This window comes from Lampetra planeri, chromosome 29 (assembly GCF_965212315.1).
Source record: "Lampetra planeri chromosome 29, kcLamPlan1.2.h2, whole genome shotgun sequence".
Taxonomy (NCBI): Eukaryota; Metazoa; Chordata; class Hyperoartia; order Petromyzontiformes; family Petromyzontidae; genus Lampetra; species Lampetra planeri.
In genome coordinates this window covers 10,742,124-10,759,078 of record NC_136135.1, presented here as the reverse complement: position 1 = coordinate 10,759,078, position 16,955 = coordinate 10,742,124, and the positions used below count along the sequence as shown (strand labels likewise).

At 45.9% G+C, this 16,955-nt stretch overlaps 1 protein-coding gene across 1 annotated transcript in view; it reads left to right on the top strand.

Moving 5' to 3' along the window:
* The window catches only part of ACAD8 (acyl-CoA dehydrogenase family member 8), a 617,085-nt gene that overhangs the window by 381,327 nt on the left and 218,803 nt on the right, over positions 1–16,955 (top strand). Inside the window, exon 5 of the mRNA XM_078608250.1 lies at positions 15,170–15,246. Within this exon, the coding sequence (XP_078464376.1) occupies positions 15,170–15,246 (77 nt within the window). The remainder of the gene's footprint in view (positions 1–15,169; positions 15,247–16,955) is intronic.

The following is a 16,955-nucleotide window of genomic DNA, read 5'->3' as shown; positions in this document are numbered from 1 at the left end:
CAGCAGGTGAGTGCAACCCAAATCATATTTAGTCCGACTGAAAACGTCGGAAAATTCCCTCAGTAGCGTTCTAAGCTGTTGGCGCTCTGAATTTGTCAGGTCCGTCGATCCCGCACAAAGCGCGTCGAGCCACCCTTCATCGCTGTCCGAATGTGGGAGCATCCGGGAAGCAGTGCCAACATGGTTCGCGACAGGTTCCTCGCAGGGCACCGGCGTCGCGTGAGCGAGCACCGTCCCTTGAGGAACCACCACTGTCTGCGACCCCACATTGAGGACCGCGATGAAAGGGTCCCCGTCCCCTCTTACGACGGTCTGGGCCGGAATCAAATGAGGTGCATTAACCCCGGCCCTAGACGGTCCCAGCAAAACACCCTGATCCCCTACGCCCTTAGCGAAGGGCTTACGAAGTTTCAGAGGCACTAGCATTTGAGCTCCCGGCGGCACACGAACTGTTCTAACGAGGAACGCCGGTACCGTCGCGAACGCCGTCCGAGCCGCCGCAGGGGAAGGCAGGAACGCCATGCGTCGCCCCGACGGAAGCTCAATGCATCCTTGGTCGATCAAAATACGAATTGGCATTTTGCCTAAGAAATCCGTCCCCAGCAGGCACGGAACCGCCAGCGAGGAGGAAACGAAAATCGGCCCCGACAATTTGATGTCCCCAATACAAATTTGCGCTCGAATCTGTCCCATGATGCCCAGAGAGCCCCCGTTAGCGGCATAGAATGGGACGTTAACCGGCAGTAAAGGCCGGCTTTGTACAGGCAGAATATTGTAAATTAACTCCGAAATGATTGTCGCCGATGCCCCCGTATCGACCAGGATGCGTACCTCTACCCCGTCAATGTGTCCGACCACGGCCGACGACCCTGACGACGCGGCTACCACGCGATGGGCCAACACTGACCACTGTTTGGGCTCGATTTGAGTCCCCGCAGTGATCCGCGTTGGCCCGTCGCAACGCAACATCGGCCCCCCGTTCGTTGTGGTGCGAGAATGTGCAACGGGTGGGTGCTTTGGCCAAACATGTGTGGTGCCGCGACTCGCCGGATCATGTTGCTGGAGCTTGGGAGGAGGAGGCCCGGCGTCCCGTCGAGGCGTCGTCCCGCGCTGTCGAGGCGAGCGGCACCCCGAGGCGACGTGGCCCCGAACGCCGCAGTTGAAACACCGCGGGAGCCCCGGTGGAGACGATGGACGGTCGAAACGGCTTGAGCCGTCCCGGCCCGACCGTGCTCCTTGCGCCTGTTGCCGTCGATGGTCGACGGCGTAGAGCTCCTCCGTCGGAAGGGTGGCTGCAGCCACCGCACGCCCGGCCGATGCCCTGCTGGCTTTCCGCCGCAGGGACAGAAGGTTGGCGTGAAGGAGGCGCGCCGCCTGAAGAGAGGTCATCTCGGCGTCCTCCTGTGCAACGACAGCGATGTCCAGGTCGTCTGCCAGGAGGAGGATTTTCTCCGTGACCATCGCGTCCACGCCGTCGTCGTCCATGCGGGGAAAAGCCGTCTTGGCCAGCGCCAGGAGGCTCGTCCTGTATGCCAGGGGCGACTCCTTTTCACCCCGCTTGCGGTCGTAGAACTGCTGTCTGCATTCTGCTGATGGTCCATAGACCCCAGCCAGCAGTTGTAGCGCCCTCGGCAGAGTAGAACGCTTCTCTCTTGGCGCCGATGTGAGGGCGGCGAGCGCGTCGGCGTCGAGGAGCGCCGGCAGCGCGCAGAGGGCTTCGTCGTCCGACCACCTTGCCATTTCTTGGTGGGCGATGAAGCGTCGCTGGAAGCCGCCCCAGTCGCCCTCCGCGCCAACAAATTCCTTCAGCGGAGGCAGCCGTTGTTGCAGCGCAGCGTTCGCCTTGGAAGTCTGCAGGCTGCTATCCCCAGGACTCGGCTGTGCGTCGGCGCGAATGGCAGATGGAATCGCCTGTCGCAGCCGTGATGACGCTCCCGCCGCTGGCGATGATGCGGCTGTCCCAGCGAGAGCGGTGTCGGACCCAAGGTTGAGCCCGGCCACGCCCTCTGCAGCTGCCGTGGCGATGGCGGGAAATTCAAAGTTGGAGTCTTCCGAAATGGCGGGAAGGCGCTCCGGTCGTCGACTCCCCTCGCCCCGTGGTGGACCACCAGCCCCCAGCCGCGTGATGTTTTCCAGCGTGGTGGCAGCGGCATACAGCAGCTCCGCCAGCCTCTCGTGAGCCAGCCGTAGCGCGTCTGGCTGCGGCCCCTCTTCATGCCGATGCCCCGGCAGGAACGCGTCAGGCCCCGGCTGCACCATGTCTTGGTGAGCCGTCTCGGGCTCAATGAATTCAGCAGTGTCCTCGTCCGGTACTCTGGCTCGAGCTGTCTGACGTGTTCCCATGTCCGTAATTCTTCTGACACCAGATGAAGTACCGGTAAATACGCTGGACACCCAGGTTGAGGCACACGTATCTTTATTACAAGTTGTCGGTACAGGACAGCACTAGAGGGGGTAGCGGCCCCCTCACCCGGATAACTGGGGATACACTCTAGCTAATCCTGACCTACCCCCAAGTCCTCCACTAACGGGCTAGGGGAGGCTAACTGGCCCGACACTGGTGAGTCGGGCTACGGTCTCCGGAGTCCCAGGGTACTGACCCTGGTTCGCGGAACCACGCCTCTGGCTTGATCCTCCGCAGCCCTTACAAGGGCGGCGTCGAGGGGAGTCCAGGGCTTCTAACTAGAAGATCTTCCTTCTTCCTCCTTCGTTCTCAGACTGAGCCACGAGCTCTCTCTGTCCTCCCCCTTTATACCCCCCCATCAGGATCACAACCCCCCAGGCTGCCTGATGCGGACGTCGCTGCGGGCACCTCCCCCCGTGTACTCCCGGAGCTCCGCCCACTGTGTTTATTCCCCGTTGGATCCTATGCACCTACAGCCCTCCCGTAACAACCCTACACATGTAATCCTGAATTATTGGGTTTAAAAAAATCATTTAATCCTGAAAGATTGAGTTTTTTTCATCATGTAATCCTGAGAGATTGGGTTTTTTAAAATCATGTAATCCTGAGAGATTTGGGTTTTTAAATAATGTAATCCTGAAAGATTGTTTTATTATTATTATTATGTAATCCTTAGAGATTGGGGTTTTTAAATCATATAATACTGGGAGATTGGGTTTCTTTTTTATCAAGTAATCCTTAGAGATTGGGTTTTTAAATCATGTAATCCTGAAAGATTGGGTTTTTAAATAATGTAATCCTGAGAGATTGGGTTTTTAAATCATGTAATCCTGAAAAATTGGGGTTTTAAATCATGTAATCCTGAAATATAGTTTTTTTTAATTAAGTAATCCTGAGAGATTGGGTTTTTAAATCATGTAATCCTGAAAAATTGGGGGTTTAAATCATGTAATCCTGAAATATAGTTTTTTTAAATTAAGTAATCCTGAGAGATTGGGTTTTTAAATCATGTAATCCTGAAAGATTGGGTTTTTAAATCATGTAATCCTGAGAGGTTGGGGTTTTAAATCATGTGATCCTGAAAAATTGGGTTTTTAAATCATGTAATCCTGAGAGATTGGGTTTTTAAATAATGTAATCCTGAAAGATTGGGTTTTTAAATCATGTAATCCTGAAATATTGTTTTTTTTTATCAAGTAATCCTGAGAGATTGGGGTTTTTAAAATCATGTAATCCGGAAAGATTGTTTTTTTTTATCAAGTAATCCTGAGAGATTGGGGTTTTTAACCATGTAATCCTGAAAGATTGGGGTTTTTTTCATGTAGTCCTAAGAGATGTTTTTTTAAAGCATGTAATCCTGAAATATTGGGTTTAAAAAATAATTTTATCCTGAAAGATTGAGTTTTTTTCATCATGTAATCCTGAGAGATTGGGTTTTTTAAAAGCATGTAATCCTGAGGGATTTGGGTTTTTAAATAATGTAATCCTGAAAGATTGTTTTATTATTATTATGTAATCCTTAGAGATTGAGGTTTTTAAATCATATAATCCTGGGAGATTGGGTTTCTTTTTTATCATGTAATCCTGAGGGATTGGTGTTTTAAAATCATGTAATCCTGAGAGATTGGGTTTGAATGCGACGGGGCACCTGCCCGCGAGCTGCCTTTTCTTGCGTGATTTCTTCAGTGGTTGTCCTCTCGGAGGCGTTCTGCCCCTTGGCTCGAATTCCATCATCACTCTTGACCATAACAAGAGGTTTTTCTTGGGTCAGATTGTGTAAATGTAAATACTTTGTGAAACCCGCCGTCACCCGACATAGCCAATTAGTAAGTTTTGTCACGTTAACAAAGCATGCCAATTGGTTATGTGTACAGCACACCGGTGTGTTGGAGAGTAAACCCACAACATTTACAATGGGAATATAAAGGTCTCATATTTACAATTGGGAGTGCGCCGTTTCGCCAGTAATTACAACGAACATCATGATGATGCTAGTTTCGGTCCGAAAGAGGGATGTCGGCACCTGGTTGGCTCACAAAGGGGTGGGGGGTTAACGCTATTCTCACTAACAAGTCACTCTCGACCATCATCATCCCCTCTCGCGGACATGCCAGTCAAAACCCGGTCACTACTCTTAATTTTTTATTGATGTCTTTAAACGTCTTCCTCTTGCTGTCTCCCGGTGTAATTATGAGCGTGAACGTCTCCCTGCGTTGCGCAATTTTCGGTCTTTGTTAATTTGTTTTGGTTAATGACTGTTTCCCAACAATGTGTCATAGTAGTACCCACTGAAAAAAAAACCTCTCTTCTGTAGGCACATCGGTATGCTCATTCCCACTATCAAGTTTAGCTTTCCAAAAGCTTCCAAAATCGATCGTTAGCTCTGAAATAATTACATCTGGGTATCCTTGGTAACAGATTATCACAGCACAAACTCACCAGCTTAAATAAAGGATAGCATATTAGAAATGCACAGAGCATTACATTATTATCGTTAAATCATATTTTTGGGGATTTGAGGTTGTCTAAAAAAAGACGAAAATACAGTCTAACTCGGTGGCTCTTCCCACACAAAAGCAGCATCTCACACAATCAATGTGCACCAATCAGCAGACTCCCGGTATCCCCTGAACAAGTAGACGCATTTGAACAGATCCGGGCATTTGGGATGTGGTGTCATGATGAATGCAATGGATATCAATGCCGCCGTTGGGTAATTGTTCGCACAGGGGACTGGTGAACCTGATGACTCCGGTTCAGTCTCCCGGCGTCAATGTTGAAAACAGTGGGGCAAGTTTCTTTACTCACCCCCTCCAAGCCTCTGTCCACCCAGCAGTGTCGATGGGAACACCACAGTGAGTCAATCGGGCAGGTCATGTGTCGTTGGGGGGGTAAAGTGTGGGTACTCTCCTACGTCTTCTGATACGGTGTCCAGGACGGAAAAGTGGCTCTCTATGGCTCTCAATATTGGAGGCTGATCCGTCAGCAGTGGCGTGAGTAAGCGATTGCTCTCTCAGCTGTTGCTTTCTCACGCCATTGCCCAAAATGGCGTCTACTCTATGTCTATGTGTTTCACTTTTAGAGAGTGTTTTTGATAATTGTGCTGGTTTTCTGTCGAGATAATTGACTTGAGTCAACACCTGAATGAAATGCACACCGCTCGCACGACAGGATTGTCCTCGCTGTCAAAGGCATCGTCTGTGTACGGTTTACATATTGTTTATATTGTTATATTGTCATATGTTGCACACGTGTAAGTATAATTCCGAACGTTAAAACGAACGGCATGCACTGCACTGCAATCAGCGATTTTCATGTCTGTGGGAAGTCCACCGATTAGCCAGTAATCAACATTCCATATTCCTATGGCAGGGGCCACATTTTTTTTAGGATCGCCAGTGGTAATTTCCACTCACTTGTTTGCCGAAGCGTATTTTAGTCACGATAATTTCAGCCGCGATCGTTACCTGAATGTACTGAACACAAGTCTGTTTATTAACATATCAATCACATTTAAGTTCACCGTTGCCATACATTGTAATTTAAACGCAGATCTCGCAGTATATTGAAGACAAATATGTGATTTTTTTTATACATTTCTTTAATTTAACTGTCATATTTACAATTGGATTTCGTCATACATTACAATTCTGCGTGCATGTGCTTGCATGCATTGTATCTGTATATTTTGAATATGTATATTAGTTATGGGAAGCAGGCACTGCATTGGACATTTAATTGTTCCTTGAACGTAATTATATGTGCATGCAATGCACAATATAACATTGCATTTGCCTTCGACCCACGTGAATTGAATGTTGGAGTTTCTTCGTGCGTGCTGTGTGTAGTTTGTCACACTATGTTTATTAATGCGTTTGCTGACAATGCCCTGAATGCAAAATATGAAATGAATTTGCAGCAGTGCATTTGACTTGATCGTGCATATGCTTTGCATCCTTAAGTTCAAGGAGCAGCTGCAGCGTTGGTGTGGCGGTCAGCGCACTGGACTTGCAATCCAGGGGTCGCCGGTTCGATTCTTTCTCCCGGTACGGCGGTTGAAGCAACGACGCAAGTTTCTTAAACAGCCCAGCGCCCGTCAGTATGAATGGGTACGTGGCAGTTCGTTGATCAGCAGGTCGTTCATGGTGATGTCAAGCGTGGGTACTCCCACCTGTTCCAAAAAATCTTGTTAGTGTGGAAGATTAGGCAAAATGCCCTCTAGTGCTTCCTCTAATGGATGCCCTTGCACCAGCAGTGGCGTGGGCAAGTAGTAGCCAGGGCTGTATCTGGGCTGAGGTCCACGTGAAATTATTCAACTATACTGTATGTTTTTCCAGTACCACAGATAATCGCCTTGTGTAAGGATGAATGTTGAGGCCAAAAACATTCACAATTCAACGGAAAGAAATAAACTTTTCCTAGCCTGCACAAACGATGGCTGACTGTAATCTGTCACGTAAAAATATACGTGTGCAATACGATGTTGCCGTGATTTTCATGACTGAAAAGGGAAGGCAGCTTGGAGGTTTGGAAGTGTCACGGGAAACAATGTAGATGTAATCAACGAGAGGAGGTTGTGATTGATGGGGGCAGATTATCCAGGCATGCATTGGAGTGGCATCCAGAGGTAGTCGGCCAAGGGGAAGACTGATAGAATGATGATATAATACTCTGAGAGAAGACCTTGGAGGTCAAGTGTCAAGTGTGAAACAGCTGAGGGATGAGGGATGCGCCAGAAGAAAGCAATGATGAAGTGTGATGGCAAGAGGAGTATTGGCTGCAGTGACCCCCTTCACCTTGGTCTTGATCTTGGTGGGTTTTTTCAGAATAACTTCGCGAATTTAACGTACGGTGGATGTTGCTGACAGTAATTACAAACAAAATATTCGTACTGTATTCGAAACCCAGGCCGTGCTTTTCTTTGTCTTTGAGCAAGGTGCATTTAGGAGGCAGTACAGCAAGTAGGTTATTCGATCTATCTCCGTGGCGTTTCAGTCCCCCCCCCCCAAATTAGTTAGGTGGGCTTTCTCCATCTGCTTTCGCTTTATTGTAAATGTAAAATTAATAAAAAAAAAACGGAATTTGCAAAAAACGGAACATGCTGAGACAACGCCTAAATTCAGCATTTCATGAGTAAATCAGTGGTTTTTGTTGCTAACAAGCCAGTTAAAGAAGGCCTTTTACCACCGTAAAAGGCAAATAAAGGTTCAGGCCTGCAATTGCTTTTTTGACACTGCTAGTGGAAGGGGATGCTCTCGAGTTTCTGCAGAGGGCTGTTTGGACTTAATCTTACACTCTGGGCAGATAATCTTGGATAAGGTGGGAATATACAAACATGACCCCACCATAAGCAGCCGGCCGATAGCCTAACCGTGGGTAGTGCATCCGTAACGCCAGAAGCTGGAACCATCAAATCTCTGGATTGCAAGTCCGGTGTGCAAACCTTCACACCACGGCAGTATCCCTTTCCTCTTGTGAAGGCCCTAGATATAAGCATTACTGGGAGTCGGCGGGGCGGGGGAGACTCATTTCGGTTGGTGACCCAATGCCAGTCATGGAAACTTCCACGTCCACTTAGCGGAGAGCAAGTCTGTCGGACAAGCACTCTTGACTTCATGCCAAGGGAGCTCACGTCATCGCTCCGTCTCTATCGTGGTCATCCCCTCAGGCATGTTCCCTCTTTTGCCTGTGGGCATTCTGTAAACAAATTTCCATACATCGGGCCATCATCCCGGCAAGCGGCCGGGATTCAGCAGTGGTCATCCTGTGGAGGGACTGAAGTTCCTACCACTGGTTTAACGCCAATTAGAATCAGCTGCCCTAATGAGCATTTGACAGTGGGGACAGCCACTTTGACGTTTGGCTTCAAAGCCTGCAACGCACTGGATACATGAGATTACCAGCCTCTGGATTGTCTCTGTCCCATTCTAACTCAGCAAATAATGCTGCTCCTACTATTGCTCATGCATGGCGAAGAGCTGAGCCACTTCTTTGCCTGAATAACCTTCCCCTAACAGACACAACTTTCAATAATATGGTTTTCCCCTTTTTTCTGGCGACAAAACTAAATTTTTTTTCAAGGAATCATGTTTACTATAACCACAATACTTGCAGTCAAAATGCAAACAAAAAACAACACTCTTGGTAAAAAAACGACGCCAAAAGGCGTCATCTGGTCGAACACCGTATGAGACTAGGCTCTAAGGAAAGCTGTCTCTGGTGTGAACCGATCGGTTTCAAGAACAATACGTAAATTAGTGTTGTTTTTTGTTTGCCGTTTGACTGCAAGTATTGTGGTTAATGTAAACATGATTCCTTGCTAAAGGTTTCAGTTTTGTCGCCAGAAAAAAAGTGGAAAAACCCCTATTATTATATTTTGGTACTGACAAAGGAGGCCTAATGATGTAGACACAACTTTGTTGCACTGTTTAAATGTAGACAAAGGACTTATCCCCCCTCCTACTGCATGAAATGATCTCATTTAACCTTCTCTGGTTCTGCAAAACCCCCACGTAACTTTCTTCCTAGCATCCAAAGACACTTCAAATGTGTGTCCTGGTGCCGTGCAAAGAAAATTCGGTAGAAATCTACGGAATGTAACTTTTGAAACTTGAATTACACATTTAAGGAAAGCACAGTCGGTTCATCTCTGAAGCTACAATAGGGAGTCGGAAAACTTCAATTCGGTGAAAAAAACGGTGGAGCTCCCATAGGGGGCTGATGGAACCACAATGGGAGGTTTATGAAACACAATGGGGCATTCTTTGAAACTGCGGTAGGAGGTAAGGGCGCTTCAGTAGAACGAATATTAATGAATAATTGGGTCTCGTGACATCACAATAAGACTCGACGGGAGCCAGAGAAAGGGCAGTGATGCAGCCACAAGTCGTTGCCTTTTAAAAGAGGGTTTGTGGGGGTTATGAAGTGAAATAAAATCGCTGTGCAAGGTGCGTTAAAGTTACATGCATTCCCATAAATAAATAAATAGCGTTTATAAATAAGTCAGTGCTCTCTATATGAACTTATGACTGGTGCTGTTCACAGCTCACAGCTTCTCACGACAGACATGGAATAAATTTGCATTAAGGGGAAGTAGGTCCATACCAAACTTTATAAACTTTATGGCTGTGCTTTCTTCAGGAATACCCATTATGTAATGGGTATTCACACACAGCCATAAAGTTTACGTTTACCTAAACGTATGGATGGCAAATTACTTTGAAACAGGGGGCTTGCTATCCTCGCACACGGCTTACTTAGAGGAAATTCGGCTCCAGCAGAGTTACCGTGAATTAGTGGGAACATCAGAGAGCCTGCTATCCCAAGGCCATGGTTTACTTGCAGTGTGCTTCTCGAAATTCTAATATTTAGTTCTGTACCATTTGCATAAGCACATGAATTAAAGCTGCTAAACGGTAGAAGGAATCAAATGTTTCAGAGCTAAGTCTGCACTCATTTTCATCTCGCCACGGTGGCGAGACGTTATCTCCCTCGCCTGCTATAAAGGAGGGCGTGGGTTCGACCCCGACCCGTGGGTTCGACCCCGACCCTGATGACTCTATATTTGCAGTTTGCACGTCTTTCTCCCCATAGTCGCGTGAATTTTTCTCCGGGTCCTCCGATTTTCCCCTTCACATTTACAAAAAGGAATTTAGAGTATTTAGCTGCAATACATTTCCAAGTGGTTAGCCACTTCGTTGAGCTATCATTTGCAGCCAGGTCGCTTCTGAAAAAGTGCCATACAGCTGTGTGGGTCCTACCTGGTAACATAAATAATAGTTGAGTTGAGAAAAAGAGTATGGAGACTCAGTGAGGCCTTTCTTTGTGAACAAGTGTAATACTCATATTTTATAAATAACGAAGACTGAATGCAGCACACATTTTCTATGGTACTGTTTGTCTCCTCTGTAATAGAGGTTTTTTGGGTTCGATCGTGTAAATATATAAATGTGTCGTTAAAACCCGCCACCACCTGGCACAGCCAATTAGTAAGGGTTGTCACTTCATGTCGATTATGTGTATTAAAATAGCCGTACCAACGGTAATCCCTATTGAAGTATGCTGCCCTTCATAGGCATGCATTTAAATAATTTATTATTTGATTATTCGCTTCTACGCAGCACTAAGGCAGTAGCTATCGGAAGGGTTACAATTATTTTTATTCATTTAAATTTCGATAGATTCTCTAATTAGTCTTGGCCAGTAGTAGCTATAAGATGATATTGGTCGTGAAAGTCTCCGTGTTAAATTGTTTGTCTCCTGGGAGACTTTTCAAGATCACTTGGTTGAGCTATCGTTTGTGGCCATGTCGCTAATAAAAAAAAATAACAAAGCTCAATGGGCTTTATCGAATAAATAAAACATTGTAAATAGTTAATTTGAATGTAATTTGTTCTGAAATGAACACATTACATTAATAAATAATACTGAGCCCCTAAAAGAAAAAAAATAATGCAGCGTTTTGAACAATGGCCCTTATTAATAGTGGAGAGATAAAAGGTTGATTTATTTTTAAAAAACAAACCACGGAATTAAATTCCATATACAATTGCAGACCTGATCAGAGTTCTAATCCCATCATTCCTCAGAGGTTAATATGGGAAGACTGACATTTTTTTCCGTGGGAATGTGGACTCTCCACTTCTGGATTTGGGTCACCAATGTATGTGGATGCAGTGACTGTTCAATTGAACCTTGTGGCAGGACCCCGGGGTCCCATAAGCCCCTGGCCCTCACATAAATTGCGTTGCGACGTAATTTTATGTCTGTTGAAGGTGAACGATATGGCAATCTATTCTTCTCGACGAACTCTACACGATGAGTTAATCAAAGTTTTGTTTCTTCTGCGCATTCGTCCTCGTTGAGCTTGGACGACACGACAACAGAATGAACCGTGCCAGGTGGGTCACGGCGTTTATAAATTAATTCGGATTTTGACTTCCGTTTATTCGGGACCCCGGGGTCCCGCCATAAGGTTCATGTCAGACTAATTGGATTTTTGTATTTTCTTCACATTTTTTTACTACCTCGAAACCTTATTAAAGTCGACATGACCTTAGCATGAGAATTCGTCGCACTACACAATTGGGAGACATCCAAAATGCCACAGTGGGGAAACTTGGCACACATTGACAACAGCTGAATGGAGTACGTGGCAATTTGTTGACATTGAATCTTGACCTTGACAACTCTGACAACTCATTTCAGAAATGGCTTGCAAACACATACACACATTCCTCACTGTACCTCATCTCTCGCCTCATTTTTGATGACAATGCCTGCCTGACTGTTCAAGGTTTTTCTTATCAGGGATACTTTGTCTATAGTACAATACAATAATACAATGATTGTTGCACAGTGAGCCACATGGAACACTTAACGAGCCCCTCAGGCCTGTAAGTGCTGCCTTGGCCTCGATTCTTCAGGCTATTGTGGGAATTCAAGCCGAGACTACTTGACCTGTTCATGAACGAGGCTGTCTCACTTTCCAATGGTCATGGGGACATGGCATTTGTCGGGAGGAGAGGGATGACTGCTCACGGTGTCCTTTTGTCTTTTCCTTGTAAATACACAGGACTTCACAGGGCTGGCTTGGGCCCAACATTGAACATAGAGACACAATGATTTGAATTCGCACTCTCGCTTGTGAGTGAAGTTGGCAGCTCTGAAACCATCCTCCCCCCCAGGTTGAAAACGACTCAGGGATTTACAGATCCTTGCGATATACTACATCATAGGAGTCTTTGTCTTTCGAGAACATTTCGCCACCTAGAAATGAACAATAAACTCTGAATATTGGGCAATGCATTGCATTGCTTTCATTACAGTTGATGTTTATCAACATATTCCCCCAGCCTGGAACTACGAAGTGTTGGCTTATAATAATAGCAGGCCAAATAGAGACAGTCTGGTGTTTAACAGATACAAACATGATGGTAATAATACAGTAATATAATATCCATATCACATTTTGAAAACAGGCAATAACATTTTAATATACCGCAAGCTGATATCCACATCTCCAGATTAAACGAATGTTGAATGCTTTATTGCGGGATTCCCGTCGTGACATGAGAAAGACAGTCTTATAAGAGATCACACAAACAAGATTAGCATTATAGAGAAGAGTATATCTATATATTTATAATGTTAATCTTTTATCCAAATGTAAGTGATGTCTCGGATGACTGTGTCAGTTTCAACTGTAAAGCGGATGTCTTTTGATGATGAAAGCAAGACAATTGTGTTTGATACCCAACGTCATATTTCGCCAATCCAGTGGATTACATAAATCTGGTCTATGGTAGCAAAACATTTCTCAAGTTATGTTGGCTAATACCTTCAAAAAAGGACGGAGAGATTATTCAAAACTTGCACAATTAATTGACTTCACAAAGAGAGTAGACAAATACAAGTGAGATAAGGAGTGAGACAGCGTGATATTCTCTCTAGAAGGTGCTGGACACGCTGGACAGACACTATGGTGGCTTTGTTTGTGTCGAGATACTCTTACAAGTCCGGTACAATGCACGTGGGGTGGGGGGGGGGCTTCTAGGGAGGGGGCCAGAAAAACCGCGATGGGAAAGGGGGGAGGAGGGAAAGGGGGGAGGGGAAAAGGAGGGGTGGGGAAAGGGGGGGATGGGGAAAGGGGGGAAGGAGGGAGGGGGAAACGGGAGAGGGGCAAACGGGGGAGGGAGAAACGGGGGAGGGGGAAACGGGGGAGGGGCGGAAGAGGGAGGGGCGGAAGAGGGAGGGGCTTTCCAGCTGCGCTTGCAGGAGTCTATGGGTGGGGAGAACAACATTGCTCGGTGCCCATACAGAGTGGGGGGGGGGTCCGACAGATGGGGGTAGAGGAGGAGCGGTGTGCTTATGGGGGGCCGGGGGAAAGAGGGGAAACCGCAACAAACGTTCTCGGGGTAGAATGTTGGTGCGGGCCAGGAGCACAGTGGTTTTCAATCAGTGCCTGCCACAGCATACGGATCAGAGGGCGTGGACGCTGACGAAGGATTTGGGACAACAGCTGAGAGATGCAGCTGCGGCGGGGGGTTGGGACAGGGGTGGGGACAGAGCCAGATGCAAACAAATATAAAGAGATATTCGATTGAAACGACTCGTGGAGAAAGAGCGAGCGGGCCACACGCGTGTCAGGGAACAGATGCAAATCGGAGGCATGTTGTTGGTTATAGAGGCGAGTGGCCACTGTTGGGGCACACGTTGGAGAGAAGATGATGGCTCGTGAACAAGGCTAGTGATGGAATGGCAGCCAAAAGACAAACGGTGCCCGAGGAGATGGAGAGATGAAATGCGTTTGTGTGCAGGAGCAAGATTGGCTGTGGGATTACAGGACCACGATGGATTGTGTGAGGAGCTCTTCATCCAGCGGTGGATAGATAATGAATGATGAGAATTAAATAATCGCTAATCATTCCCAGATTAGTAATGTAATTTAAATATAATTGTAAACACACTTGAACAGTTTTTTTTTAATATATCACTGTTCAGTGTTATTCAATTACATTGATTCACTGCTTTGTGAAATGAAGCACGTTCCACTTATTTTCCTCCTACAGGTAATATCTTGTCCCCTTGCCACGACTCTGGCATATTATATGACGACTGTATATTTCTGCGGAAATTTCCAAAAGCAACCACTTTGGCATCTGATACCGATAAATTTAAAATCGCGTTCAAAACATGATCCTGGGTTAGACCGCCTGTACACAATAAAAAAACACTCATGTGCTTCAATCCACAGACAGAGGTCTGTGTGCTGCTATAAATTGTACCCAAAGTAGCAATATTTTACGATTGAACGGGTGAAAAAAACATTCATTGTACATTTGAAACCCATTCCAAATGGCAACAAATGTGGGTGTTTATGTAAAACGAACATCGTTGTAGTATGCATTGATGTCACCCTTCTGTTGGTGCTTGTGATGAAGCGGTTTGTCGTCGGTGCTCGCAAGTGGCACGGAGATTGCTGTAGCCTTGAAACACCGGGACAGCAGAGCTGCACGTTGGCCATCAGAGCTGCACATCGGCCAGTAGAGCTGCACGTTGGCCAGTAGAACGCAGTACAGAAAATAGATTGGTGACCTGGCTATCGCTACTGCTACTGAGACGATAACCTATCTCGTCACACTTTTTTTTTATTTATTTAGAAGGGATTCTATGGCACTCGATAGCTCCGATTTAGGTAACTATTCACATGCCTATTTAAAAAAAAAAAACTTGTCATCAGGAACCGTCTTTTAATTGTATATCTCACAAGGTCCCCCTTGGTGGAAAGTGCAGTCCTCCAATCCTCGTGAACCTTGTCTCTGACAACTCCTCGATGTGCCATGAAAAAGGGCCATTGCTTAAAACATCCCTGATTCTAAAAAAATTAAGCCATATTATTGGCGAATGTGTTGAATATATATATTAAAATCAGTACTGAGCGTCCCTTATTTGCATCTTGATTTATCTGGATGCAACGGTTTGTTCTCATGTAAATTACTCAACGAGGGATTGGCCAAGCATCTTGGGCATCATTAAAAGTCGTCTTGAGACTCAGTGAAGCCTCGTGGATAAATATTCATAATTGTTAGTTTTAATATCGTAATTAGCCAGTGCTCCATGCATACTTTCCATTACAAACGATTCAGTCTGCGAAAGAAGCGCGAGGTGTGGGCGAATGAGAGACGTTAGTTTGTTGATGCATTTCAAGTGCTCTCGCTTCTGCTACTGCTGCCGCTGCTGCCGCTGCTGCCGATGTTCCCTCAGGCAGTGGCAGCGATGCGGCCTCCCTGCTGACCATGGCCTCTCGGCAAGGAGATCGCTACGTCCTCAACGGCTCCAAGGTGAGCTGTCGGTAGGCCGCACGCGATGCGCCGCTTGCCGTGAGCTTTAGCATCGTGGCTTTGCCGTGTCCAGCGGTGTGGTCGCGGGGTACGTGCACGCAAACATCCTTGCGACGGTTTCACAATTTACATCGAGCTTAAGCCCCCCTCCGATTACCGTATTTTCCGCATTATATGACACGCTGCGTCAGTTTGAAAGCTGAAGTTGTTGGAGCGTCTTGTGAGCCCGCTACGTGGCCTGAAAGCTGGCACGTGGATGTTCAAAGTTAAAATTGCGCTCCGCCTCCAATCAGCGTGCAGCACTTTTGGCCTACTCATTGCCTTAGTCCAGTTAATGGGTTTTAGGAATTGTCCAGAGAGATAACTTTTATACAGGCCTTTGCACATACTTATTATACTTTTTTGTTCACATGCGGAGACATTTCGATTTAAAGCTTTCGTGACTGCAGGGATTCATCTTCTTGGTTCTTTCGGTAAAGTCACGTAGAAGGAAAATAATAAAATAATAAAAATAAAACATAATAAAATAATTCTCACGACGTTTCGGCCACAACGCAAGCAGCCGTCTTCAGGTGGAGAACAGGTCTGTCAAGTAGACAGAGTCTGAATGGCACGCCCCAGGCTTGGAGCGACTATTTATGCTGGGATGGAGGGGCGAAGAGCGCTTTGACTAAATAATTTGCATATCAAGAGGAATTTAGCATATTTATGGGGAATGCAGATATGCGATTAGTACTACTTGTGAAATGCGTAGGAGGTTTGGCGAGGGGTTTAAAGTCATTATGCCCATGCATTATGCAGGATTGGCAGTATCAAATTGGCAGTATCAAAAAAAGATGCGGAGACATGATATGGAGTTTCACGAATATGCTTTGACCTGTGCTGTTTCCAGTTTTTTGAGAACTAGTGCCATTGTGCGTCCTTTTTAATACAATGCAATGTTAGTGTGTCGTAGTACTCATATTTAAAATGTATCTGGGCTGCACCTAGGTTTTCTCAACCTAAAATTGAATACCCAGTGCCGAATGTCCACTTCAGAAATGGAGAGCCAACAGCATATTTAGTCGTGTGTTGAAAATGCCCTCACTCTCATGTGCTCTGAGAACCTCAGTAGGTGCTCGCTAACATTCAGTGATCCTCCACTAAATTGTGTTTTTGTGTGAATAAGGGAAGCAACTGCATTCACAGAACTTAAATAAATCCGTTTAACACGTAGGCTTTCACGACCAATATCCATAATACAGATTTTATTTTGGGTTAGATTGCGTTCATATAATTTTCTAAATCTGGATGTTGCCTGATGATGCTAGTTGTAATTACTGGTGAAACGTCGTACTGGAATGGTAAATGTTGTGGGTTTACTCCCCAACACACCAGTGTGCTGAACTAGTAACGAATTGGCATGTTCTGTTTACGAAACAAACCTTACTAATTGGCTGTGTCGGGTGGTGTCGGGTTTAACGACAGATTTATATTCACGCGATCTACCCCAAAAAACCTGTATTATAAAATAAATTCATCGACGCAAAAGCGACAACATTTACTGCAGGGCAAAGCTTATGTTTATAGGAATACATGTGCTTAGGACACATAGAAAACACAATTGTACGTTGTTTAGTCGTAATGATCGTTTATGCACGCATGTCTATGGTGCACGTATATACATCTTGCCATCAATAAATAAATATCATTTGGTTGGCCGTACTGCA